Source organism: Pipistrellus kuhlii, unplaced genomic scaffold (genome assembly GCF_014108245.1).
Source record: "Pipistrellus kuhlii isolate mPipKuh1 unplaced genomic scaffold, mPipKuh1.p scaffold_m20_p_6, whole genome shotgun sequence".
NCBI lineage: Eukaryota > Metazoa > Chordata > Mammalia > Chiroptera > Vespertilionidae > Pipistrellus > Pipistrellus kuhlii.
The window spans coordinates 52291564-52317499 of NW_023425562.1; the positions used below are offsets into that span (position 1 = coordinate 52291564).

General features: G+C 46.9%; 1 protein-coding gene across 4 annotated transcripts in view; it reads left to right on the forward strand.

Moving 5' to 3' along the window:
- Nucleotides 1-25936, forward strand: part of LOC118707345 (transient receptor potential cation channel subfamily C member 4 associated protein) — a 68230-nt gene that overhangs the window by 41241 nt on the left and 1053 nt on the right. For 2 of the 4 annotated variants that reach the window (XM_036417476.2, XM_036417478.2), the window contains exons 7-18: nt 2648-2855; nt 6940-7125; nt 9882-10024; nt 14173-14304; nt 15764-15822; nt 16460-16561; nt 21013-21096; nt 22021-22111; nt 23133-23273; nt 23792-23900; nt 24478-24590; nt 25679-25885. In XM_036417476.2, coding sequence (XP_036273369.1) covers nt 2648-2855; nt 6940-7125; nt 9882-10024; nt 14173-14304; nt 15764-15822; nt 16460-16561; nt 21013-21096; nt 22021-22111; nt 23133-23273; nt 23792-23900; nt 24478-24590; nt 25679-25885 — 1575 coding nt within the window. Of the gene's footprint in view, nt 1-2647; nt 2856-6939; nt 7126-9857; nt 10025-14172; nt 14305-15763; nt 15823-16459; nt 16562-21012; nt 21097-22020; nt 22112-23132; nt 23274-23791; nt 23901-24477; nt 24591-25678; nt 25886-25936 lie in introns of all 4 variants that reach the window. The other 2 variants (XM_036417475.2, XM_036417477.2) reach the window with 1 other exon arrangement.

Consider the following 25936-nt stretch of genomic DNA (forward strand, 5'->3'; position numbering starts at 1 on the left):
TGGAAATGTGTGCAGGTCCCAGACAGACCCTTTGTGTCCTTCGATAAAAAGGCTTTGTTGTTGTTCCACTAACTGTGCTCCAGCCAGCGTGAGAGAAGGGGCTAGTATCAGCATAGGAGTCTGGAGCTGCTTTTCCTGTGTTGCCAAAATGTTGATGAGTTCTGCTAGATATTGTGATTATCTTAGAACATTTTGCAAAGGAGGCAGACACCATAAAGAAGGAACCCAAACCACGAACTGGGAAAAGGTATTTGCAACCCATGCAACTGACAAAAGATTGGTAGTCAAAATTTATCAGGATTTCTTACAGATTGGCAAGAAAATGAAATAGTTTAGTAGAAAAATGGACAATGATATGAGCAAGCATTTCACAGAGGAGAAACAAATGGTTCATAAATATAAGAAAAGATGCTTAACCTCGTTGATATTTAGGGAAATATAAATCAAGACCACAGTTAGAGGAAATAGAGCAAATTTTGTGAGAATATATATCGTTGACCACACTTCTTTAGTGATGATACTGTTTTATATCAGCAGAATATCTTTACCTTTCTTCTGTTTTCTACTTTACCATGCATGTACCCTGTGACCCAGCACCTAGGTATGCACTGCCCTGCGGGCCAGGACATGATTACTGCAGCCTGAGCCGCGGGCCCGCTCGGGGGAGTTCATTCCCAGGACAGTGACACTCAGGAAGGAAAACACTGGACTGAAGCCAAGAGGTTGTGCAGTAGGTTCAGTGGGTCTGCCAGCTAAATAGAAAAGATCAAAGTGTATCATGTAAGGGTATTGTTTGAAGAAGTTTTTGTTTCTTATTTATACATGTATCTGTGCATTCACAGATGTATGTTTACTGGATTATTATGGATATTTCTAATTATCGGGCATTGTAAGAATGGTTTGTAAGCCACTGCCCCAGAAAACTCACACGTGCATCAAGAAACACAGAACAAAAGTGAAACCAAGTCTGATCTAGCTTCAGGAGAATGGGTAAATTAATGTACTCCATTCATACAGTGGAACACAGGCATAGCTCTGAGGTACCGCGGGTCCAGTTCCAGACCATTGCAATAGAGCGAGAGTATCACAAAGTGAGTCGTCGTCTTTTTGCTGGTGGAAATTTTGCCTTCTATTTGCTAAAAATGCAACATCTGAGAAGTATAATAAAGCAAAGCTCACAAAAATTAAGTATGCTTGTGTTATTGTAGAAAGTGGTGGGGGAACTGAACTATTGCTAAAGGCAACAGCACACTGAAATCATAGAAATTATTGCTGGAAGTCCGTTGCAGAAGAGTGATGTAGTATATCATTTTTATAAAGCTCCGAAATAACTAAACATAAATCATACGATAAAACTGTCTTTAAAGGCAAAGTAGTAATGAACTTCAGGATAGTGGTCATTGCCTCTGGCGGAGAGGCATGGAGATGGCGCAGCGAAGGCATGTGCAGCTATCACTTTGTCAGGCTTTACACCACATAAATAAAAACTGAATACATTTCACCCCTGAACAATGCAGGTTTGAAGTAAGTGAGTCCTTTATACGTAGATTTTTAATTCAATGTTTTTTCTTTAAATCGTGTATTATTATACATGAACTTTTCTCCTTTTGAGACATCTTTATATTCTTCATTTAATACCTGCTACTCTTCCTCCCACTAATTTACTTAACTTCTCATGGATTGGGTATTTCTCTGGCATAGAGAGTACTATTACCAGATAACAAAAAGCATTTTATAAAATTTTATACTCATTCATGATATAAGCTAGGGATAGAAGGAACATTCCTTAATATCTATTAAAACTTACAGCAAACATTAAACTTAATGTTAAACTTTGGAAATAATTTTACTAAAGTCAAGAAACAGGCAAGAATGTCTATTACTTTCTCTAGGTAATCGGTTACTTGTGCATACATAGGAGACACCTATAGGAATGCTCATTGTAACATAGTCTAATAGTGGAAAATTGTAGTTCACCTAAATGTTTATAGAAACAATAAGTTGTGAAGTAAAACAACGAAGAACAAGAGAACTAGAGCTCATTGTATCTGTGAAGTTAAATCTCAGTGTTGACTGAAAAGTAAGGTGGTATATGATGCCATTCACACTATATGCAGAACAGTACCATATGTTTTTATGGAAATATAAGTATAAAAATGTGGCAATAACAAATACAAAGTTCAAAATAATGACTACCTCTGGGGGGAGAGAAGGGAATGCAAGTAGATGGGGAAACACAGTCCTTCAGCTATATTTGCAAAATGTTATTTCTTAAAAAGAAACATCTGTAGCAAGAATGGCAGTTTATGATTCATAAAAGTTGAGTGATGGGTATTTCTGTCTGTTTGTTTGTTTGTTTGTTTGTTTGAAGAGGTAAAATGAGCCACATGAGCACAGGTAGAAAATAAGAACATTGGTGCTCCAAGGGTTTAATCCTTAGACCTGTCCTAGGAGGTGAGTCAGTCCCATTTGACAAATGAGCAAACAGACTTAGAGAGGTTCTTTAACTTCGGATTGTGCAGCTGTAACTTGCAGAGCTGGGATTTGAATCTAAGAGGCCACATTCTTAGGGGAATGCAGAGGAGCACATCTAATTTCTAATGCACTGAGCACAGGGATTGTTTTTGTGTGTGTGTGTCTTCTGTAGGAAATGATCCGGCTAGACGAAGTCCCAAATCTGAGTTCCTTGGTATCCAATTTCGATCAGCAGCAGCTTGCTAATTTCTGCCGGATTCTGGCTGTCACCATTTCAGAGATGGATACAGGGAATGATGACAAGCACACGCTTCTTGCCAAAAACGCTCAGCAGAAGAAGAGCTTGAGCTTGGGGCCCTCTGCAGCTGAAATCAACCAAGGTAAAGTCTCTAAACTCTCAGAAATCTAAGATTGTAGCTCTAAGACGCCTTTCTAAATCATCTAATTTTTCAGTATTTCTAGAGCTTAATCCATCTGAGGGTTCCAGGGATTCACTTAGAATGTGCAAAATTTGTGTGTATTTGTTCATTTTGGAGGGCCAAGTCTATAGTATTCATCAGATTTTTGAATGGATCAGAACCTCAAAAAAGTTAAGAATCATTGTTTGTCAGAGTCACAAAAACATGTACCTTTTGATCCATAAGTCCCTCTGGGCCTTTATTCTATAAGTTACGCACTCACACACACACACACACACACACACACACAAATGTATATACAAGGTTATTCATTGCAACATTTTTGTTTATAATAACAAAAGACTAGAAATAATCTAAATGTTTTGTTCATTAACAAGAGACTGCCTAGTTGAAAGAACTTATATATATAATCTATCTATATAAAGAGGTAATATGCTAATTGGTCCTAACGGTGTCCCAGTCACAACTGTTCAACCAGCTGTGCACGCACAGGAGCTGGTGGGCAAGGATGGGGGCAGGGACTTGCACCACCCGGATAGGAGGCCTCTCCTCTGTACCCAGTCCGGGGGGGGGGGGGGTATCAGGATGGAGGGCCTCAGCAGAGAGCTCTCAGTACTACTGCGCCGGGGTCTGAAGGCCCGGAGAGGAGGGGAGAACAGGTGGGCAGTTAGGGGGTTTAGGCCAGGAGGTAGAGTAGATAAGCAGCTAGGGGGATCAGACAAGAAGGGGAGAGAAGTTAGGGCTATCAGGCTGGCAGGAGATAAATACATTAAAAAAGAAAAGTCTTTATGAAATATCGAGGTTCACTTTCATACCTGTGTGGCTAATACCGTATTTTCCGGCGTGTAAGATGACCCCCTAATTTTACAGTTAAAACATAGGTTTAGGCCTATATTCGCTGTATAAGATTACCCCCCACTTCAAAGAAAAGATCTTTACTTTGCCGTCAAGATCTGCAGGTAATTTTTGTGCAATTTTGGTCTTTTGTAGTTTTAATTCACTTTTTAAAAACTAGGTCAAACATTATTTTCTAGTCATTCACTAATATATAAAGGATAGAAAAGGGGCTAAGTAAGATTATTTGTTAGCTTTGTGCTGGGACTGGATTTATATGACTTTATAGAATCATCCTAACTACTTTGTTTTAAAATTTTTAAAGAATTTCTTTAATATATTTTTTTGAATTTTACTTTAAAATTTTTCATTATGGGGAACATCCCACATATAAAAGTAGAAATGTATATAATACACATGACTGTGTACTGATCTTCATTTAACCATCACTTAACTTAGACATTATCAACTGATGGCATGTCTTTATCTCTACCTCCATTCACTCCTCCCTTCCTCACTTTATTTTTTATTTTTTTATTGTTCGAAGCATTACAAATAGTAGTACATATGTCTCCTTTTTTCCCCCTTGATCTCCCCCCAGCCTCCCTTCCCCCCCCCACCCCCCCGCCCCATATGCCTTCACCTGCCTCCCCCCATGTCTTGTATCCATTGGTTATGTTTGTATGCATGCATACAAGTCATTCGGTTGACTGCAGACTAGAAATAAACATATAACAACAAAAAATGTTTGAGTCCCAATTTCAATGTTCAACAGTTCTGAGACCCAATTTCAATGTCAAATAGTTCCTTATGTGTACATGTCAGCAATGATATCTGGATGATGTACAGATTATGGCAACGCAGGTCCGACCCCCTCTGGTTTGGTCCTGGGCAACCTGCAGCAATGCACAGCTGCTGAATCCTTCCTCACTTTAAAAAAATATATTTTTAAAAAATTTTATTTCAGAAAGGAAAGGAGAGGGAGAGAGAGAAATGATGAGAGAGAATCACTGATTGGCTACCTTCTGCATGTCCCCCACTGGGGATTGAGCTCTCAACCTGGCCTATGCCCTGACCTGGGAATTGAACCATGACCTCCTTTTTCACCAATAGATAGTCAACTACTGAGCTTCCCTTCCTCACTTTGGATTACTTTGAAGCAAATACCAGACATCATAAAAATTTCACCTATATATATGTGTTTCCACAAAATAATGACTCTTTTTAAACAGAACTCCAGTACCATATTATGCATTCCCAAATTAATAGTAATATCTTAATACTATAAAATATTAATTAGGTTTGAATTAGATGACACATTTGCCTGGCTCAAAAAATCTATAGATTCAAATGGTGTTCATTGAAAAGTTTCCTCCCCTCTATTCCCATTGGCCTAATTCTCGTTACCTTCAACAACTGCTATTTTCTATCCTTCCTGGAAGATTTAATGCACACACAAGCAAACATGTATAGATGTTAGCCTTATTTTAAAGAAGGTTAATAATGTTGACAAGATTTGAACCCATATTTCCCTACTTCCAAAGGTTATTATGTTCTCTTATGCTGATCAGGATTTCCATCTTACTCATACGAGTTGGATAATTATCCAGTTAGAGGAGTTGGGTTTAAAAAAAAAAAAAAAAAGGCTTATCTGATGAACAAAATAGATCCAGAGACATAGAAACATTGAATAGACTGTCAAACATCAGAGGAAAGGCAAGGGCAGGTGGGCGGAAGGGGTAAGAGTTCAGCTGAAGGACTTGTATGCATGCATGTAAGCATAACCAATGGACAGACACTGGAGGGTGAGGGCATGTTCTGGGGTAGGGTGGGGGGTACGAGAGTGGGAGCAGCTGGGGAGAGGTAAATGGGGGGGAAAAGACATATGTAATACTTTCAACAATAAAGAACTTAAATTTTTTTTAAAAGGGCTTACCTTTTCTTCTTTCTCTTCTCTGCACTTGTTTATTATAGGAAAGTCAAACTATAGATAGTTTTAAAAGAAGCATTTATATGCTTTTCTACTCAGAAACAGCCATAGTAAATGCCTTAGAATATTTCTTTATGTACATATTTAAAGAAGTAAAGTTTCAAATTTTTTAAGAAAATATGACCAAGCCAATACTTATGTAACATTTAAGCAAATTTTTATAAGTATATTTAAATACCTTTTGGAGTCACTGTATAGAGAGGTATGTGTCATTTTTTTTTTTAATATATTTTATTGAATTTTGACAGAGAAGAGAGAGGAATAGAGAGTTAGAAACATCGATGAGAGAGAATCATCAATCAGCTGCCTCTTGCACACCCCCTACTGGAGATGTGCCCGCAACCAAGGTACATGCCCCTGACCGGAACCAAACCCGGGTCCCTTCAGTCTGCAGGCCGAGCTCTATCCACTGAGCCAAACCGGTTTCGGCTGAGTCATCATTCTTAATGTCTGTGTTGTATTCTATTGTTTGAATATATTATATTTAATCAATATGCTATTAATGAACATGTAGTTATTTCTTTTTGTTATAGAAACCACACCAATGAACATCTATAAAGAGAGCTGTCTTTGTATTATATAACTAGAGGCCCAGTGCACAAAATTAATGCACTAGGAGGAGGGGGGGTTGTCCTCAGCCCAGCATGCATCCTCAATTTGGGACCCTCGGGGGATGTCTGACTACCTGTTTAAGCCCTGTGGGATTGGGCCTAAACTGGCAGTCAGACATCCCTCTCACAATCCGGACTGCTGGCTTCCTACTGCTCACCTGCCGACCTAACTGGCCCCAACTGCCCTCCCCTGCTGGCCATCTTGTGGTGGCCATATTTGACCACATGGGGGCGGCCATCTTGTGTGAAGGCGTGAGGGTAAATTTGCATATTACCTCTTTATTATATAGGGTTGGTTATTTCCTTATGGTAAATTTCTGATAATAGACTTCATGGCTCAAAGACACACAGATTTAAGGCATAAGTTATTCTAATTTATATCTCCACCAATAGATATAAGAGAGCATTTTTCCTTACTAAATGTGTTTCTATAACTTTATTATTATTTTACCGTTGTTTGGCCTTTCATTTTAAAGGGAGATTGTGGCTGACTAGCTGCTGTCAGGTTAGAAATCATTCCTGTCATGCAAGTGAGGGGCTGGTTGGTTGCTGAGGGCTTTAGAAATGGTCTCTGTTTTGAAAATTCCTTCTTTTGTTCTTTCTTTTGCAGCGGCCCTTCTCAGCATTCCTGGCTTTGTTGAGCGGCTTTGTAAGCTGGCAACTCGGAAGGTGTCAGAGTCAACGGGCACAGCTAGCTTCCTGCAGGAGCTGGAGGAGTGGTACACGTGGCTCGACAATGCTTTGGTGCTAGATGCTCTGATGCGAGTGGCTAATGAGGAATCAGAGCACAGTCAAGGTACTTGTGGTGGGTCTCCTGAGAGGTGGATTCCTGGAGCCATTCTTGACCTCTTTTCCAAAGAGGATAAATTGAAATTTGCTCAAAGTAGAATTTTTCCTCAGGGAATCTTGGAGCATGATTATTAAGATTCTTTTGCTAGTTAGTGACAAATCTCTTGTATCTCCCTCTAAGAGGTCCAGTCTGATTGGAGGGACTGTAACTTGGTTGCACAATCAGAGAGACTGTTTGGAGCCAATAACCAGAGCATTCTTAGGAACCCAAAAAGTTCTTGCTCTGTCTTCTTTTTCTTTAATCTTCTCTCTCCTCTTTTCTGATGAGTAGGCTGCCTAGTAAATGTGTAGGTTCTAGTCTCAGCTCCAGCTGTGTGGTGAAGGAGTCTGGCTCATTTCAGGCCATTTGCCCAACACTGAAGCATTTGACTGGCCAGCAGGATGGGGTCAGATTATACAAACCTAGTAATTCTCACTATAATCACATGCAGATAAAATTGAAGGAAGGAAAGTCTGGGGTGTCAGTCTGCAGAACTCTGTGGATCTGCCTCCACAGTGAAACTATAAAAGAAATTTAATTTTTTTAAAAGGCATTTAGAGTAGGAAATAATAAAACTATATAGATGACATGATCGTCTATATAGGAAGACCTAAAGAATTCACTAAAAAACCCACTAAACTAATGAATGAGTTCAACAAAGTTATAAGCTTAATTTTAAGATATGACTTCAATATACAGAAATTAATTCTATTTCTCTACAGTGGCAGTTAATAAACTGAAGTTAAAACAATTTCATTTACAGGAATATAAAAAAGAATATAGTGCTTAGAGATACATTTAATAAATGCAAAACTTATACTCTGACAATTTTAAAACATTATTGAAAGAAATTAAAGAAGACCTAAGTAAATGGAAAGACCTCTCAGGTCTTTATTTATGGATCAGAAGACTCAGTATTTTTAAGGTAGCAGTACTCCCCATCTTGATCTATAGATCTATCTGCAGATTTAACCCAATTCCTATCAGAATTCCTACTGGCTTCTTGCAGAAGTGGACTAGCTGGTCCTAAAATTCCATGGAAAAGCAAAGGACTGATGTTCCTCTCTCTTCCGCTCTCTCCCCTCATCCCCCAACTTCCTTCTTCTCTCTAAGTGTGTCTTTGGATGAGGATTTAAAAAATAAGAGCTTGCAGATTAAAAAGAAAAAAACAAGTAACAAACAAGCATCAGAGTTTGTTTTTTCTTTCTATTTAATGTATACGTTGCTTATGTGTGCCAGGCATTATTTTAAGCACTTCCAATATGTTAAATCCTTTCATCTTTGCAACATTGGCAAGAGATAGGTACTATTGCCATTATCCCTGTTTTACAGATGAGGATGGATAGGGGAGCATAGTGACATCAACAAATTTACCCAAGGCCACCTCGCTAGTGAATGGCCCCAGAGTCTTCTTTAACAATCATCCTTCATTCAGCAACTGGGCTTCTTCAGAATTATAGTTTTATATTAGTGACATAATATGGCTGGAAAAAATAGTTTCGGTCTACAGGGTAGAGTAGATTAGGTTTTCATACCATAATATCAACATGCAGAAATCACCGTGACTTCTGCATGCAGCTTGGCTGAATATATCTGATGTCCAACTGCTGCTCTGTGCCATGTGTTTTTCAGTCCAATAGGAGCTTGAAAGGACCTTAGTCAGTAGTTACTAACTCACCTTTTCACATTTAAAATGAGGGCAACTGATGGGAAGTAACTCCTAAGGTCTCCTGACTCTGACCAGTGACCTTTTAAAATGACAGGGATCTAAGAGTGGGGCTTCCCAAGAATCGGGCGGTGGGCTTTTCTTGTGTTCCTATTCAGTCCTCAGTCACCCTGGCCCTCACTCTGGCACTCCGATGATTCCCCGTTTACAGAGCTGTCTGAGGCCTAGTGAGGAGGTGACAGCCCAGCCAGCAAGTTGTAATTCCAGAGCATCACTTTGCCGTACCGCCTTCCACACACTGTGCTCCTCTGACCTGCGTGACCCAGGAGACTTTTTGTTAATTGGGTCATAGAAAAAATTAGGCGGTTTACCTAAAGCCCAAAACAGTGCCTGGCACGTATCAGATGATAAATATTACTTACTTGCTGCTGTTGTTACTAACAATGAAGTTGGATGAAATGATAATCTGCTAGTAGGTAATATGTTGATCTTTGTCACTAGCAGCAATTGATGCCCAGACGGCCTTAGAAAGATGAACCTTAGAAAGTTTAGAAGGTTCTTTGAAAAAATGGGGTGGAAAAATCTTCAAAATGAATTCCTCCCAGCTCTTGGCAGTGCCCCTTTGTGGAATCTAGGTAGAGAGGAACCAACTACTAGGAGTCATATTTGACCCGAGGAGGGTATAACACAATTTGCTGCTCAACATCTGTCTGGGCACTGTTTGGGGTGGTGGGAGGTGGGGGCATTTGATGGTGATGGAGGAAGGAATATGTGGGTCATGTTACTGCAGGGGCTGTGTCGGGACATTGTTCGTATGTGTTAAAGTTGATGAGCTAGAACTGCAGAGTCCATTTTTCTAAATCCCTAAGCTTGCCTGGCCTCTGGGGGTTTTGTGGCTTTCAAATTCTCTGTCAGGGCCTCAGGATTCAGGTAATGGCTCTTTTACCTCAACTCTGTTCAGACAGGTATGAGGGACAGAAACATGTCTCCTCACAGGCAGTGACTCATCCCTCTCTCCTGGTGGCTGTCTCAGCCTCCATTGTGCTCTCTCCTCCAGGGGCTTCTGAGGAGAACGGCCTGCCTCACTCTTCAGCTCGGACCCAGCTGCCGCAGTCCATGAAGATTATGCACGAGATCATGTACAAACTGGAAGTGCTCTATGTGCTCTGCGTGCTGCTGATGGGGCGTCAGCGAAACCAGGTGGGCTCTCCCCGGCCCTCAGACGGGGCGTCGGAGCCAGTGCCTCCTGGGCGCTTGTGGAGTGCTGTGTGCTCCATGAGGCGCCCTCAGAGCGGCTCTCCAGCCCAGCCAGCATTGGGGTCGATTCCTTTCCTCTGAGGAAACCTGTCTGATTCCAGAGCTCACGTGCTCTCCTCTGTACTTTGCTGTGGGCAGCATTTCTAGGCAAAGCATTGGTGCCCTGCAGAACAGCTATGCTAGCTGACCTTAACATGAAGAATACATGGCCAGTGACTGGCAGGATGACTGCTCTGTAGATGCACTGGTGGAGCTGCCAGCTCAATGGGGGCTATGGGTGGTGGGCCAGACCCCAGCACTGTGTCACATTATGAAAACAAGGCAGCTTCCCGGGGACTCGAGGTGTGCTGGGGTTCCCCAGCCTTCAAGCAGTTCCAAGAGGGAGGAGCAGGGGCCCATACCCTACAAAGGCAGAAAGAGGTTGTGGAAGTATGCAGCATCTTTAAGGTACAGAGGAGCCCTCTCCTGCTAGCTGCATTATTCTGGGGATGGAATTAGGCATGGGGAGGGGTGAGTAAAGGGGAGTGGAGGCTGAGTGCTCAGTGGTCCTTCCATACCTTTTGATTCAGACCCCGGACCATCACACAGCTCTGTGTGAGACAGGTGCAATTATCCCTATTCCACATGTGAGGAACAATTTTAGATGGTGTGGACAGGGGGAAACTCAAAGAAGGGTGACATCTGGCATGGCAGCGCCCTGAAGAAAGAGAGGGAGCCAAGCATGCTGACCCCAAGGCAGCCTACCTAGCAGAGGGAGCAGGCCCCTGAGGTGGGAGCATGCTGGGGGGTTGGGAGGCCAGTTGGAAGCGGGAGGCTAGGGGCACGGTGTGGACTAAAAAAGCAACGAGGAGAGGAGGGCAGCGGGGCTGCATGGAGCCAGATTCCGTCAGGCTTCCATGGGCCACGCTAAGGACTTCGGTGTTTTGCTCTGAGTGAAATGGGAAGCCAACTCTGTGGCTGCCGTGTGAAGAGATGACAGCTAGGACCTGCATGTCGGTGGTGGGTAGGATTTGCTGACAGTTTAGATGTAAGCATAAGAGAGAAGAATTGATTATGACTTCCTTAACTCCTTCCAAGGTTTTTGGCCTAAGCAGGGGGGAGGATGGATTTGCCATTTACTGAGATGGCTAAGGTGGGTAAGGGGTGGAAGGGCAGGCATAGGGAAGATGAGGAGTACAGTTTGAACAAGTTAGGTGTGAGGTGTCCATTAGGATCCGCACCTGGAGTTAGGGGAGAGGCCAGGACTAGAGGTATCACTTGGGGGGTCATCAGCGTATAGTTGGTATTTAAAAACCAGGATCTCATTGGGTGAGATCCCATCCTGACATCCACAGCATTGGAGCTCCTTCCTTCAATGTGGGATAGTATCTACACTAATAAAAGAGAAACATACAAACTGACTGTACCTCTGCTGTGCCCACAAGCCACGCCCACCAGCCAAGCAAGTATGCAAATTAACCCAACTGAGATGGCGATGGCCATAGAGATGGCCATAGAGCTGTAGCGAGCAGGAGACTTGGGTTGCCCCAGCAATGGAGGAAGCCAAGCTTCCTGGCCAGCCCTGGCCTCTGCACAAGGCTACAAAGTTTCCTTGAAGATAAATAAATCCCAGATACCTGCTTCCAGCTGGCCCTGGCCTCCGCTCAAGGAGGCACTGAAAAAAAAAAAGAAAGAAAGAAAGAAAAGAAAAAGAGGGGCTGGGAGCTTGGGTTGCTGGGGGGGAGGGGAGCGGTGATCAGGCCAGGATGCGATGGCAGTTGTGGGTGATCAGGCTGGTGGGGGACAGGGCCATTGAGGGTAAGCAGGGGGGCCAGTAGGGAGTGAGCAGGCCATCAGTGGGAGTCAGTCAGAGGTGATCAGGACAGCTGGGGGGGGGGGGGGCGGTTTGAGTGAGCAGGCCAGGAGGGGGGCAGTTGGGGATGAGCAAGCTGGCAGGGAGGGCATTTGGTGGCGAGCAGGCCAGCAGGCAGAGTGGCTAGGGGCAGTCAAGCAGGCAGGCAGGCAGGCGAGCGGCTGGAGCCAGCATTCCCCCTCTTGTAAGAGGGTTGTCTGCCAGTTTAGGCTCGATCCCTGTAAACTGGCAGTAGGACATCCTTCGAGGGTTCCTAAATTAGAGAGAGTGCAGGCCAGGCTGAGAAACACCCCCCACACCATGCACGAATATTTTTTTTTTAACCTTTATTGTTCACATTATTACAAATGTTTATTTTTCCCCCCTCCATTGCTCCCCTCCACCAGGTTCCCACCCCACCCTCTGCCCTTTCCCCACCCTCCATTGTCCTCATCCATAGGTGCACAGTTTATGTTCAGTCTCTTCCTGCACCCCCCCTCTCCTCTTTTCCCCAAGAATCGTCAGTTCACTCCCCTTCCATACCTCTGATTCTATTATATTCACCAATTAATATTATTCATCAGATTTTTTTAAAATTCCCTTGGTTTTTAGATTCACTTGTTGATAGTTACGTATTTGTTGTTCATATTTTTTATCTTTATTTTCTTCCTCTTCCTAAAGAACCCCCTTCAGCAATTCATATAATTTTGGTTTGGTGGTGATGAACTCCTTTAGCTTTTTTTTATTAGTGAAGCTCTTTATCTGGTCTTCGATTCTGAGTGATAGCTTTGCTGGGTAGAGTATTTTTGGCTGTAGGTTCTTGTTATTCATCACCTTGAATATTTCCTGCCATTCCTATCTGGCCTGCATGATTTCTGTTGAGAAATCAGCTGACAATTGTATGGGTGTTCCTTTATAGGTAACTACCTGCTTCTCTCTTGCTGCTTTTAATATTCTCTCTTTGTCTTTTGCTCTTGGAATTTTAATTATGATGTGTCTTGGTGTGGTCCTCTTTGGATTCCTTTTGTTTGGGGTTCTGTGCGCTTCCTGGACTTGTAAGTCTAATTCTTTCACCAGGTGGGGAAGTTTTCTTTCACTATTTCTTTCAGTATGTTTTCAGTATCTTGCTCTCTCTCTTTTTCTGGGACTCCCATAATTCTGATGTTGGTTTGCTTGAAGTTGTCCCAGAGGTTTCTTACATTATCTTCAACTTTCTGGATTCTCTTGTCTTCTTGCTTCTGCGGAGGAGTGTCTTCTTGCTCTTTATGCTCCAAATCTTTGGCTTGATTCTTGCAATCTTCCATTCTGTTTTTAGAACTCTGTATAATATTTTTTATTTCAGGCAGTGTATTCTTTATTTCTAGTTGATCTCTTATTATTTCTAGTTGATCCCTTTTCATATCCTCATAGGTCTTGTTTATTTTATCGGCCTTTTCTAGGAAATTCTTGGAAAACCTTATGGGGGGGGAGGGAGGAGCGGGGGAGAGAGGGAGAGAGGGAGAATGAGAAGGAGAGGGGCTCAGTGCACTAATTCAATGCACCAGTGGGATCCAGCCTGACCCCAATTAATTGGGGAGGATTGGGGCTGGGCCTCTAGGGAGGAGGAGACAGCGGGAGGTTGGCCCTGCAGGCCTGCCCGGATCTGGGCCTGATCAGGGCTGGGCTGGCTGGTGCGAGGGGCTTGGGTGATTGGCTGGCAGACCCCACCCACCAAATGAGGTGGGGGGGTCAATCAGGGAACAGAGCTGCCTGGGGGGGAGGATGTGGGCCAATCAGGGTGGTGGGGGCTGATTGGAGGTGCGGCCAGCCTTGGGGAGGGTGCTGTGGGTGGTGGCCCAACCAGCCCCGCTCTCGAATGAATGGGGGCGGGGCCCATCCGGGGCCAGTCAGGGGGAGGGGCCAAGGGAGGTTTCCAGCCAGCTCCACACCCTGATCCCCTGGCCTCAGTGGGAGGCTGGGAGCAAATCAGAAAGGTTGAGGCATTTGCTTAAGGTTACACGGTTTGTATGTGGTGTAGTTAAGAGACAAACCCAGAGCGATCAGAACAAAAGAGTTTCTGTTGTAGTATGACTCCTAGGATATTGTGAGAATTAATGAGCAGGACAGGGAATGTGTGGCTGTTTTCTGTAGCCACAGCTCTCCCTACTACTGTTACTGTTGCTTTCTTTGTCCTGAAGGCTGTGATTGTACCAGCACAAGGCTTTGTACGTCTTTTCCTCGCATTGGGTTTAAAATGCCTTTGCCTTCCACCCCCATCCAGGTTCACAGGATGATCGCAGAGTTCAAGCTCATCCCCGGGCTTAATAACTTGTTTGACAAGCTGATTTGGAGGAAGCATTCAGCATCTGCCCTCGTCCTCCACGGCCACAACCAGAACTGCGACTGCAGCCCGGTGAGCACGGGACCCTGGGGAGGGTGGCTTTATTTGCCGGGAGTAGTTGTTTCCAGACCTTGACCCTTTGAAATCTCCATCTTTGAGAGTAGAGCAGAAATCCCAAGTCACAACCTGTTCATGCCGTAACTGGAACCTACCTCGGGGGAGGATCCGACTCCACCCCTCCGCCTACAGCAGAGCCTCCTTCTCCTCCCCTTTATATGCCTTGGGAAAGGCAGGGCCACCCTCTACTTATCTAACAGATTCCCTCCTCCTGTGCTCTGCTGCACTGGAACTGTATCCACTGGTAACTTTGCTTCGAGAACCACACACCGCCTGTGCTCTGCATCCAAAGGGATTTAGGATGCCTTCCTCTCTTAAGGGATTGAGCTCTCCATCTTGTCTCTGTCAGAGCTCCCAAGAGAGCAATGAACTGGGAGCTGGGCAGCCTGCTGTGTGGTCACACAGCTTGTTGGGAGAGCTGGTACGAGTCGCTGAATCTCTGAGCCTCTGATTCTTGCAAAAGGAAGATCACCCTTCCTTGCCTGCTGCCCTCTCAGGCCACATGGAGACTCGGCCATCAGCATGAGGAGCAAAGTGCTCTGGGGTCTTAAAGGGCCACCAGCTGTCAGGGTCCAGTGCCATGGTTCCTCTTTGGTCTCTGTCAAAATTACTTGATTTTTATTCAGATTATGTTAATATTTTTATTGCATTTTATCTCTTTAATTATTTGTAACACATTTTTATGGTCTCTTTCAGTTTGTTCTTGGGGTACTAATACTTGTGTTTGAGTCTTCAGACTCAACTTTGGGCAGAGTCTTGTCCAGGGCTGAGTACTGTATGGAGAGTCTTGCCCGGGGCTGTGTACTGTTTGGGGGTGGGGCGGGTTGTTTTCCCTCCAGGTACCTGCGGAGCCTGGGCCCTGGGAATGATTAACAAGCCCTTTGCTTTGTCTGCCGGGGGCTTCAGAGGCTGTTCTCCGGGGTTCTCTCATCAGCAGCAGCCTGGCAGAGAAACCCTTCTTTTGCCAAATATATATGCTTCCCAGGCTTTAAATGGGCCCACAGTTCTGTCTGGTCCCTGCAGGGCATTCACACCCAAGCCCTGGCCTAGATGAGTCGTTTTCGCATCTTCACCGTTAGCACTGTGCTCAGACTCTGAACTCGGTCCTTTATTTCTGAGTCCTATGAATTTTCCTTTCTTTCTTATGAACTTAGCCTCATCTTCAAAAGAATTTCAGTTATTTTTTAATCCAATATGTTGGGTTGTTTTTAACAAGAAGAATCCACATTAGCTTAATCTGCTATTGTCCAGGCATGGTAGACAACAAAGGTTTTTCTAACTCAAGAAAAGTCCTCCCTGTGCATGAGGACAGAGGCTCAAAAAGCAAAGCAGTGTGGCCACGCTCTCCCCAGAGGGTGTTTCCTTTGGAGCCTTGTGACTATGGTTTTAACATCCAGGTGCACATGTATTTCAGGACATCACCTTGAAGATACAGTTTCTGAGGCTTCTCCAGAGTTTCAGCGACCACCACGAGTAAGTCCGAGCTGTCCCTGGAAGGAGAGTTGTTGCTCTGTCTTCTCTCCCTGCTTTGTCCCATCGCTGACCCCTGCTCAGGAGGAGGACCTGGGAGCCGTGACAGCCGCTGTCACCATGTGTGGCTGCACTTCATGATGCTGTAACCAGAGCTGCCGTTTGTCCAGCCCTTCCTGTATGCCAGGCATTCCACTGAGCTTTCCCTTCGTCCGCAGCAGCCACCCTAGGGAGTGAGGACAGGAGTTGTTAGCCTCTTACTGCCCTGTTTTTGCTGGTAGAACGCAACCTCTGTGAAGCACACTAAGAACGATGAGTTTTGTTTGGACGAGTTGGGTGGGAGTGCCTTTAAGAAATCAAGTAGATCTTTCAGTAGCAAAAGAAAGGCCTGGGATGCTAAGGGAAGAGGGCTTGTTAGGGAAGGTGGCCAGCAGAGGGATGGGGATTGGGGCCAGGAAGACTCCATACCCTGAGAGCCCATGTAGAGCAACAGGGCAGCCTGGCATGCCTGCTCAGGGGGTACAGAGTGTTGGGGATTCTCGGATTCTCCCTCTCTACAAAAAAAGGACGAGGGACTAGCCCAGTGCTGACCTGGCAGCCCCAGTCCTGTCCTGAAGCTCCTGCAACCCATTTGTTTCAGGAACAAGTACCTGCTGCTCAACAACCAGGAGCTGAATGAACTCAGTGCCATCTCTCTCAAGGCCAACATCCCCGAGGTGGAAGCCGTCCTCAACACTGACAGGTGAGCATGGAGAGGGTACGGCTGTGGCTCACAGCCCATCACAGCTTGTGTGCTCTGGGGCACACAGGTGGGTGCACGCAGGTATGCATACTTGTCCTTACATGTGGCTGCAGTGTCCTGAAGGCTCCTGTGCGTAAGACATTGTTCTCATGTCGCCTGCATTATATCAGTGGAGCCCCACAGCAGCCCTAGGAAGAAAGTATCATCATCACCTCCACTTTACACATGGGGAGCAGGTCTCAGAGAGGTCCCCTGACAAAGGTCATGGATGCCCTGCCCCTCCCCTTGCTCTCACCTTTGTTGACATCCTCCTTGATTGCGTGGTGGCAGTTACAGCCAAGGAGGACAAACAGAAGCAGCCCCTCACCCTCAGCAAAGTCCCATTTGCTGGATTATGTTTGCTTCCTCATCTGGAACTGGGCAAGGAGGTCACAGGCTCATAGGGTCAGGGCAAAGGAGGACTGTATCCAGCAACACGAGTCATAATCCCCAGGTTTTTTGTTGTTTTTGAGGGAACAGAACTCTTGTTCAAGTGAAATCATACATAGCCTCACCCTGAGGTCTGTAGCAGATAAAGTAAGCTTGTTTATTTAAAGAGAACATGTGAGAGCCCAGAACTCCTGCTGGGCTTCTCCTTTCTTCCCCATGATGAGGCCTGAGTCATTTTAGCTCCTGCCTTTGTTTCCTGGACCTGGGAGCTGAGGCCCAGAGGCACGGGTACTTTTTCGGGGCTGGCTATATCTGAACCGGGGGCCCAGGGTACTTCCTGCCTTATCCTGTTGGCACAAATTCCACCCCATCTGATAGATTCTGTCAAGGCCTGTTCACAGCTCACTTTTGGTGCACATAGCCCTTCTTCCAGTAGGTCTGAGCCGGGTCTGATTCTTGGATTGTTTCTGGCCTTTGATCACTTGCTAGTGAGTCTGGGATGGAAAGTTGGCCTGAGACAAGGTGTGAATGCACTTGGCTGTTCAGTTAAGACTGCAGGGGGGCATGGGATGCTCTGGACACAGGTAGAGCAAAAGGGCAACCTGGCAGCCTGGAAATGTCCCCAAATTTCTCCCCACCTGTTAGTGGAAAGACCAGTCCCAGTGCTCCTGTTAGCCTCTCAGATCTGCCACGAATGTCCCTCTCTGAATTCGTGCACCAGTGGGGTCCCTCGGCCTGGCCTGGGGGCTCGGGCAGAAACAGGCTCTCCAACATCCCCCGAGGGTCCTGGATTGCAAGAGGGTGCAGGCCAGGCCGAGGGACCCCACTGGTGCACGATCAGGGCTGGAGAGGGAGACGTGGGAGGTTGGCCAGCTGGGGAGGGACCGCAGGAGGGCTCCAGGGCCTGCCCGGCCTGTCTCACTCAGTCCCGATTTGCTGGACCCCAGCAGCAAGCTAACCTACCGATGGGAGCACCTGCCCCCTCATAGTCAGTGCACATCTAAGCAGCTGGTTGACTGGTTGACTATTTGCCCCCTGCTGGTTAGTGCATGTCATAGCGAGCAGTTGAGCAGCCTTAGCATATCATTAGCATATTATGCTCTGATTGGTGGAACAGCATATTAGGCTTTTATTATATAAGTTTTTTTCAGTATAAAATGGTTATTTTCACATTTAATTTTGATTTAAGTGTTTTAGCTGTTATATATTGGGTATAGATTTTTAAAAATCATTCTTTAAATTTTTAATTAAAGTTGACATGTAGCCGAAACCGGTTTGGCTAAGTTGTAGAGCATTGGTCTGTGGACTGAAAGGTCCCGGGTTCGATTCTGGTCAAGGGCATGTACATTGGTTGCAGGCACATCCCTGGTAGAAGGTGTGCAAGAGGCAGCTGGTCGATGTTTCTCTCTCATCGACGTTTCTAGCTCTCTATCTCTCTCCCTTCCTCTCTGTAAAAAATCAATAAAATATATATTTTTTTAAATTAATTTAAAGTTGACATGTATTAGTGTATACCCCAGTGATTAGACATTATATAACTTAAGTGATTGTCCTGATATATCTTGTACCCATTTGACACCATACATAATTATTAGAATATTAATTGACTGTTTATTATACTGTACTATTGTGTAACTATCAATTTTTACTTCTTAATTGTTTCACCTTTTTCACCCATTTCCCCAACTCCTTCCCCATCTGGCAACCATCAAATTATTCTCTATGTATGAGTCTGTTTCTTTATGCTTCTTTGTTTATTTTGTTTTTTAGATTCAGTTGTTGATAGATATGTATTTATAGCCATTTTATCGTTTTTTTCCCCTTCTTCTTAAAGAAAACCCTTTTACATTTTATTTTATACTGGTTTGGTGGTGATGAACTCCTTTAACTTTTTCTTGTCTGGAAAGCTCTTTGTCCTTTTACTCTAAATAGTAACTTTGCTGAGTAGAATAATCTTGCTTTTCATTACTTTGACTATTTCTTACCATTCCTTCTGTCCTGCAAATTTTCTTTTAAGAAGTCAGCTGACAGTCTTATTATGGGAGCTCCCTTGTAAGTAACTAACTGCTTTTCTCCTGCTGCTTTTAAGATTCTCTCTGTCCTTAACCTTTTGCATTTTAATTATGATGTGTCTTAGTGTGGGCCTTTTTGGATTCATCTTGTTTGAGATTCTGCACTTCCTGGAAATGTTTATTTCCTTCACCAAGTTAGGGAAATTTTCTTGCTCTCTCTCTCCTCTGCCTGGTACCACCATGATGTGAATGTTGGTACACTTGAAGTTATCCTAGAGGCTCCTTGTACTGTCTTCATGTTTTTGGATTCTTTTTTTCTTCTTGCTGTTCTGATTGGGTATTTTCTGCTTCATTATATTTCAAATCACTGATTTGATTCTCTACTTCAACTCTATTGTTGATTCCCTATAAATTAATATTTCACTTCAGTTAGTGTATCCTTCATTTCTGACTGGTTCTTTTTATGTTTTCCATGTCCTTTTTTATGCTGTTGAAGTTGTCACTAAGTTAATTGAGCATCCTTATAACCAGTTTTTGATTCTGCATCTAATAAAATTACTTGTCTCTGTTTTGTTCAGTTCTTTTTCTAGAGTTTGGTTCTGCTCTTTCATTTAGGACATGTTTCTTTGTCTCCTCATTTTGGCACCTCCCTGTGAATCCGTGCACCAGGGTGTTGGTTTCTTTATATTAGCTAGGGCTGTTACATCTCCCAGACTTGGAAGAGTGGCCTGATGTAGTGAATGTTCTGTAGTGTCCGGTGGCACAGTCTGCCTGTTTACCTGAGCTGGGTATTCTATGTGCAGCCCCTGTGTGGGCTGTGAACCCCCTCCAGCTGAGCCTTTTGCTTGCTGTTAGCATGTCAAGGGAGAGATTTAGCTCCAAGCCAATAAGCTGCAAGGAATACAGGATCAGCTGTGCAGAGGCCCACCCTATGGAGCAGGACTTACTTCAGCAGGGCTCTGGTGCCTGCCGAGTACATCCCTTGAGTGTGTCGTTTGTGGAAATGGTTGGGTGGTGCTTAGACATGATCTGAAGCTGCTTATGGGGTGCAATAGCTTTTTACTGGGGCCTCCTGACATGAGCTACAAAGCAATGTGCAGATGGCTGCTACTTGTGCTGGGCTTGGAGGTGCCCAGGAAAAGCCAGGCTGTGAACCAAGGCCAGCTGTAACTAGTGCTGGGCCTGGGGTCACTTAGGGAGTGGTATAGGGCACACCAAGGCCAGATGGTGCTTGTTTGAGAGATTTAGGAAAGTCTAAGACATAAGCCAAGACAGGCCATTTGAATGGAAAAGCCATTGGGAAGAACTTGGGTGGGCCCGAAAGTTGGGTGGGGCCTCAGTGAATCACGGCGGGGGTGGGGGGTGGGGGTGAACAGTGTTAGCCAGGTTGATGGAGACTCAGATATGGTGCCTGTCTGCTGGCTCTGTGGGGAAAGGGCTCAGAAAAAGAACAGTGGCTTCTGCCAGGACTTCTGTCTGGGAGAAAACCACCCCTCCAGCCTTTACCATGAACAATTCAAACCCTCCCCCTATGTCCCTGGTGCCCTTCAAGCTGCTATCCCAGCATTGGAGCTGAGAGGGAGGGAGTCTGAGTAAGTCTATGCATGGGCCCTTTAAGAGGAACTGCCGTGGACTCCAGCAGTCCCCTGTCTCACTGAGCCACAATCCTGACGGTTTCTTTACAGCTAGAAGTTGTGGGACTTCCCTTCCTGGCACTGAAACCCTGGGCTGGAGGGGCCTCCTCCAGGTACCTCTGCAGCCGAGATATCCCTCCCAATTTTTATCTGCTTCACGGGGGTGTCTCCACCCCTTCTACCAATCTCTGTGTGGCTGCATCTTCAAATTCCTAGGTGTAGGGCTTCCACTCAGCCAGATTTTAGGCAGTTCTGAATGATGGCTGTTCTGTGGTTTAGTTGAGATTTTGATATAGTTGTGGAAGAATGCTAGTACTATGTCTACTTCTGCTTCCATCTTGACTGGAAGCTTGGGTCTTTGTCTGTTTTGTTCCAGGAGTTTGGTGTGTGATGGGAAGAGGGGCTTATTAACGCGTCTGCTGCAGGTCATGAAAAAGGAGCCGGCTGAGTCATCTTTCAGGTAGGTCTGGGGCAGGCGCCTGCCACTCAGGAGGGCCCCAGGAGCCAGGTGATTCTCCGGTGGTTAGAAATACCTCCTGTAGGCACCAGCTTCCACGCCAGCATCTGGTTACTGCGAGGGAAAGGGATTTGGTTGCCATTTCCCCTTGTAGCTTAGCAGGTTTGTGTTAACTTCTGCTGCATGCCAGCAGTGTATTTCAAGAATTGACCAAGCATTCACCAAGTACCTATTCTGTGCTGGGGCTGGAGAAGTGGAAAAGAAAGAGCAGATACAGTCCCTGCCCACATGGATTCCCTCGCATGTGGAAAGGCATGAAGCCAGGACCTGCCCCAGCAGCTGTGGGAACAAAGGAAAACCTTTTCCCCACCTGGGGCTGGTGGTGGGGCATGGACAGGGAGGTGGGCATGGACAGGGAGGTGGGCATGGACAGGGAGGGCTTCTCAGCGTTCCTTAGACCCATCTGAGTCCTGAAGGCTGTGGACAGGAGCGGTGGGTGAGGGGCCCTTCCATCAGGGCTGGTGTGAGCAGCTGTCAGGGAGCTCCGTGCCCAAGGTGCCCACCTGTCCCGTCCGCTCAGCAGGGGTAAACTCAGAGTCCATCAGGTGTCCTCACGCATCCCTGGTGCCTCTCTATCCCAGGTCCTCCTGTCCTTCTGAACGGACAAAGGCTAGAGTGGCATTTCCATGTTATGGGACTAGCCCTTCTCTGAGACACAGACCCCTTCCCGACAGAACCAAATAGAAGACTGTTCCTCACCATGCTGCCAGCTCCATGCCCAGTAGAAGCCTGATGCCTGATAGGTGTTCTGTAAATGTTGAATACGTGAAAAGTCGGCAAACACTCCCAGTGCCTTGGGGAATGGAGCATGGGCCCGAAGAGGGCGGTCTTAGCCACCTGGGCCAGGGGTCAACATTTGGGTCGCAGGTTTTGGCAAGCCCGGGCTGTGGAGAGTTTCCTCCGCGGGACCACCTCCTATGCGGACCAGATGTTCCTGCTGAAGCGAGGCCTCCTGGAGGTAATGGCCTGAGGAGCCAGGTGTCGGGTGTCCCCTTCTTCCCCAGCCCCGTGCCCTGCTTTCCGGTCCCGAGACCTAGAAAGCTGGGCAGGAGCAACTGCATCTATTTTAAAATGCCAGTGCAGATTGCCTTGGTATGTGACCTGAGTCTCCAGCTGTGGGTTCCTGTTGGGTGCTTCCCGGATGGTTGAAGGACTAGGGGTGGCGGCAGAGGAGCAAAAGTATCTGTGTGGAGTCACCCAGCAAAGCCTTTGACCCTGAGGACACGTTGCTGCTAACTAAAAGTTTATTTCCCTGTATTGAAAAACGGCCTTCAGAAAGAGCTTACAAAAGAGGGGGAGCAAACGGGCCAAAACTATAACTGTTTTTAAAAAATATATGTGAACTGACCTAGCAATTATTGTAAAATCCATATGGAAAATAATTGCTCCAAATCAGGGTAACTTCAGGAAAAAGAAAATGACAAATAGAAACAAACTGTCATAGAGAACCTTATCAAAGAGATAAGTTGGCTTTTTGTTCTTGATAAATTCATTTATTTTAGTGTACTAACCACAGGGTCAAAATGTGCCTCCTGTCCTTAAACCCCGTGCTTCATTTATTGGAGTGGCCTCAGGTGCTTGGGCAGTGGCCAATGTTAATCTGGAGACACCTCCCCTCGCTGGCAAGCCCTGGCCATCTTGGTGCCCAGAGAGCAGGTCACGGGCTTTAGTTCTGAGCCATGGGCAAGCCAGAGAGGTCATGGCTACATCCCCCACCCCACCCCCTCTTCCTGTGAGGTGTCGGGCCTGGTCCAGCCCTTGGAGCTGCCAGCATCCTCAGATGAGCATCTGGACAGGGAAAGCAGGTCTCGTTGACCTGGATGCTTCCTCAGAGCAGATGCTGTGTGGTCTGAGCCGCATGCCAGGCCCTGGCGGGAAGCCGGTAGCTTAGAAGGGTGCAGCCGGGGGTGGCAGCCACATCTGCCTGTTGGCCGGGGCTCAGCTGCCTTCCTGCCTTCACTCTCATCTCCCACCCCCAGCATATCTTGTACTGCATTGTGGATAGCGAGTGCAAGTCAAGGGATGTGCTGCAGAGTTACTTTGACCTCCTGGGGGAGCTAATGAAGTTCAACGTTGATGCATTCAAGAGATTCAATAAGTACATCAACACCGATGCAAAGGTAAGGCGAACACGGCTCTGTGGGTTTGCTCTGTTGTTCAGAAGTTACCTGGGAGCCTTGTCCTCACCAGTCCCTGGTCCTGGCTTTACATTGGAGACTGCCAGGGAGCAGGCATTCATTAGCATCTCTGTGCCGGGCATTAGCGTGTCAGCCGCTTGGGAGCAGGTGTGATGGTCGGAGCCAGGGGCTGTGAAAACGGCTCGGTGTGGTGAGTGCCATGATGAGCTCCAGACAGATGGGCTGGGCCTGGTGTGTTAGGCTCAGAGGGTGTGTCTGACAGAAACCCGGTTCAGACTAAGGAAGTAAAAATGAGGCGTTTGGCATTGTCTTCAGTGGAGAAAACACTGGACGTGTTGTCAAAAGATCTGGGGCAAACCCTCCTGGGGCAGGTCATCAGCTTCTCTGAGCCTCTGTCTTTTTACTGGCGACAGCTGGGCAGAGGTAGGTCAGTGCCCCTGCATGGACCCCATCACCGCAGGAGCCTGCCGTCTCCGTCTGAGCCTTGTCTCCCCACTAAGTTCCAGGTGTTCCTGAAGCAGATCAACAGCTCGCTGGTGGACTCCAACATGCTGGTGCGCTGCGTCACTTTGTCCCTGGACCGATTTGAAAATCAGGTGGACATGAAAGGTAGGAAAAGGCCAGACACCAATGCCGATTCGTCCAGTGTGGCCTTGCTGGTGTCAGACAGGAGAGGCTGGAAGAAGCCCCACCAAACTCTCCTGTGGCTGGGGTCAAGGTGGTGGCACTCCGGGTGGTTTTCTTTGTTGCTTTTACTTTTCTCTGTGGCTCATGCTTCCTTACTGAGCATGTACTACATATTCATAAGGTGAAAGACCGTTGCTGCCACCAGCATGCAAAAAAACATTCTTCCTCTTCTGGGCTGTGATTGCCTGGGATGAGGAGGACCCAGGAGGCGACACCAGGGGAAGGCCTCAGGGAGAGGTGATCCCGGAGCACACTGAAGGGAGAGGTGCTGAGCTCCCGTGTGGCCTCTAGTGAGACCACAGGCTTCCTGGGTGGCAGGAGAGCAGGAGACGTGTTTCTGCGGCAGTCAACCTTTCCGGCCGTTGTCTTGACAGTAGGGACTTGCAGCTTCAGGGTCGGGTCCCATAGGGCTTGACGAGTGGCTTAGGTGGCAGCCCTGGCCTGAGCCACGAACCAGCTTCCAGGCCTGCTGCTCACGCCTCTGCCTCTCCGTCCCCAGTTGCCGAGGTCCTTTCCGAGTGCCGCCTGCTTGCCTACATATCCCAGGTGCCCACACAGATGTCCTTCCTCTTCCGCCTCATCAACATCATCCACGTGCAGACGCTGACGCAGGTGAGCTGCCCGCGGGCTTGCAGTGCAGGAAGAGTCCGAGCCGACAGGTGCTGTCTCCCACGGGAGTGCATCTCCCCGAGGCCATCTCTCGGCTCCTCCCAGTGATTCTGAGGATTTTTCCCAATAAGGAGTCTGACGGTGGTGGTATAGTGGTGGGCATAGCTGCCTTCCAGTAAGGAATCTGCCCCATTTTACAGATGAGGCCTGCGGAGGGAGCAGATCCCTGAGATCACAGACGAGTTGGGGAGGAGTCAGCATAGACAACTCAGTTCTGACTCCCAGTTCAGTGCTCACCCCACCCCTCCTGCTGTGCAGGCTTTGGGCTTGGACCTGAAGTTCACTCCCGCCTCCCTCGGCTGTGCAGTTATCCCTCTCTGGGCTTCATGCCCCTCTTCTCTTAAATGGGGTAATACTAACACCTCTCAGTGGATCTTTATTCCTTCATCTGACAAATGTTCATTGAGGTGAGGCCCTGGGCTCAGGATGCAAAGTGAACAAATCAGGCCTAGACTTTTCCCTCCCGGTGCTGTCTGGTGCCAAATGAAAGTTAGAAAAGGAAATGCTGCATCGAAGGCGTATGCCCAGCCCTCCCCAGGGATTGAAGCTTCTGGAAGGAGCAGTGTCTGAGCTGATTCAGGAGACCAGGTAGACTCTAACTCACATGTGTCAAACACAAGGCCCGCGGGCCAAATCCGTCCCGCCAGGCCTTGCAATGTGGCCCGCACCGCGCTGTCATCACTGCACTCCGCTGCGTTTCCATCACAATGACAGTTTATGACTGTTCAGTAAACCATTCGGCCCGCGATTTAGGCTGGATTTTAGATTTTGGCCCCTTCTCTGATTGAGTTCGACACCCCTACTCTAGACAGGAGGCGGATGGCGTTCCCTTCAGAGGGCGGGAGTGGGGGCCAGGGGCCAGGAAGGTGCTCGGGGCGGGATGCTGGCTTCACTCCCTGCCACAGCCCTCCCTCAGGCTTATGCGGGGGCAGCTCAGTGTGTGGTCTCAGGGCTCGGCAGGGACTGCCTTGGCCCCCCCCTTCCCCGGCCAGTGGCGACCCAGGTCCACCGGGGGCTCTGGGGCCTTGCAGGAGAACGTCAGTTGCCTCAACACCAGCCTGGTGATCCTGATGCTGGCCCGACGGAAAGAGCGGCTGCCCCTGTACCTGCGGCTGCTGCAGCGGATGGAGCACAGCAAGAAGTACCCCGGCTTCCTGCTCAACAACTTCCACAACCTGCTGCGCTTCTGGCAGCAGCACTACCTGCACAAGGACAAGGACAGCACCTGCCTGGAGAACGTGAGTGCCCACCCCGCTGACTGGCGGGTGGGCTGCGGGCACGCAGACCCG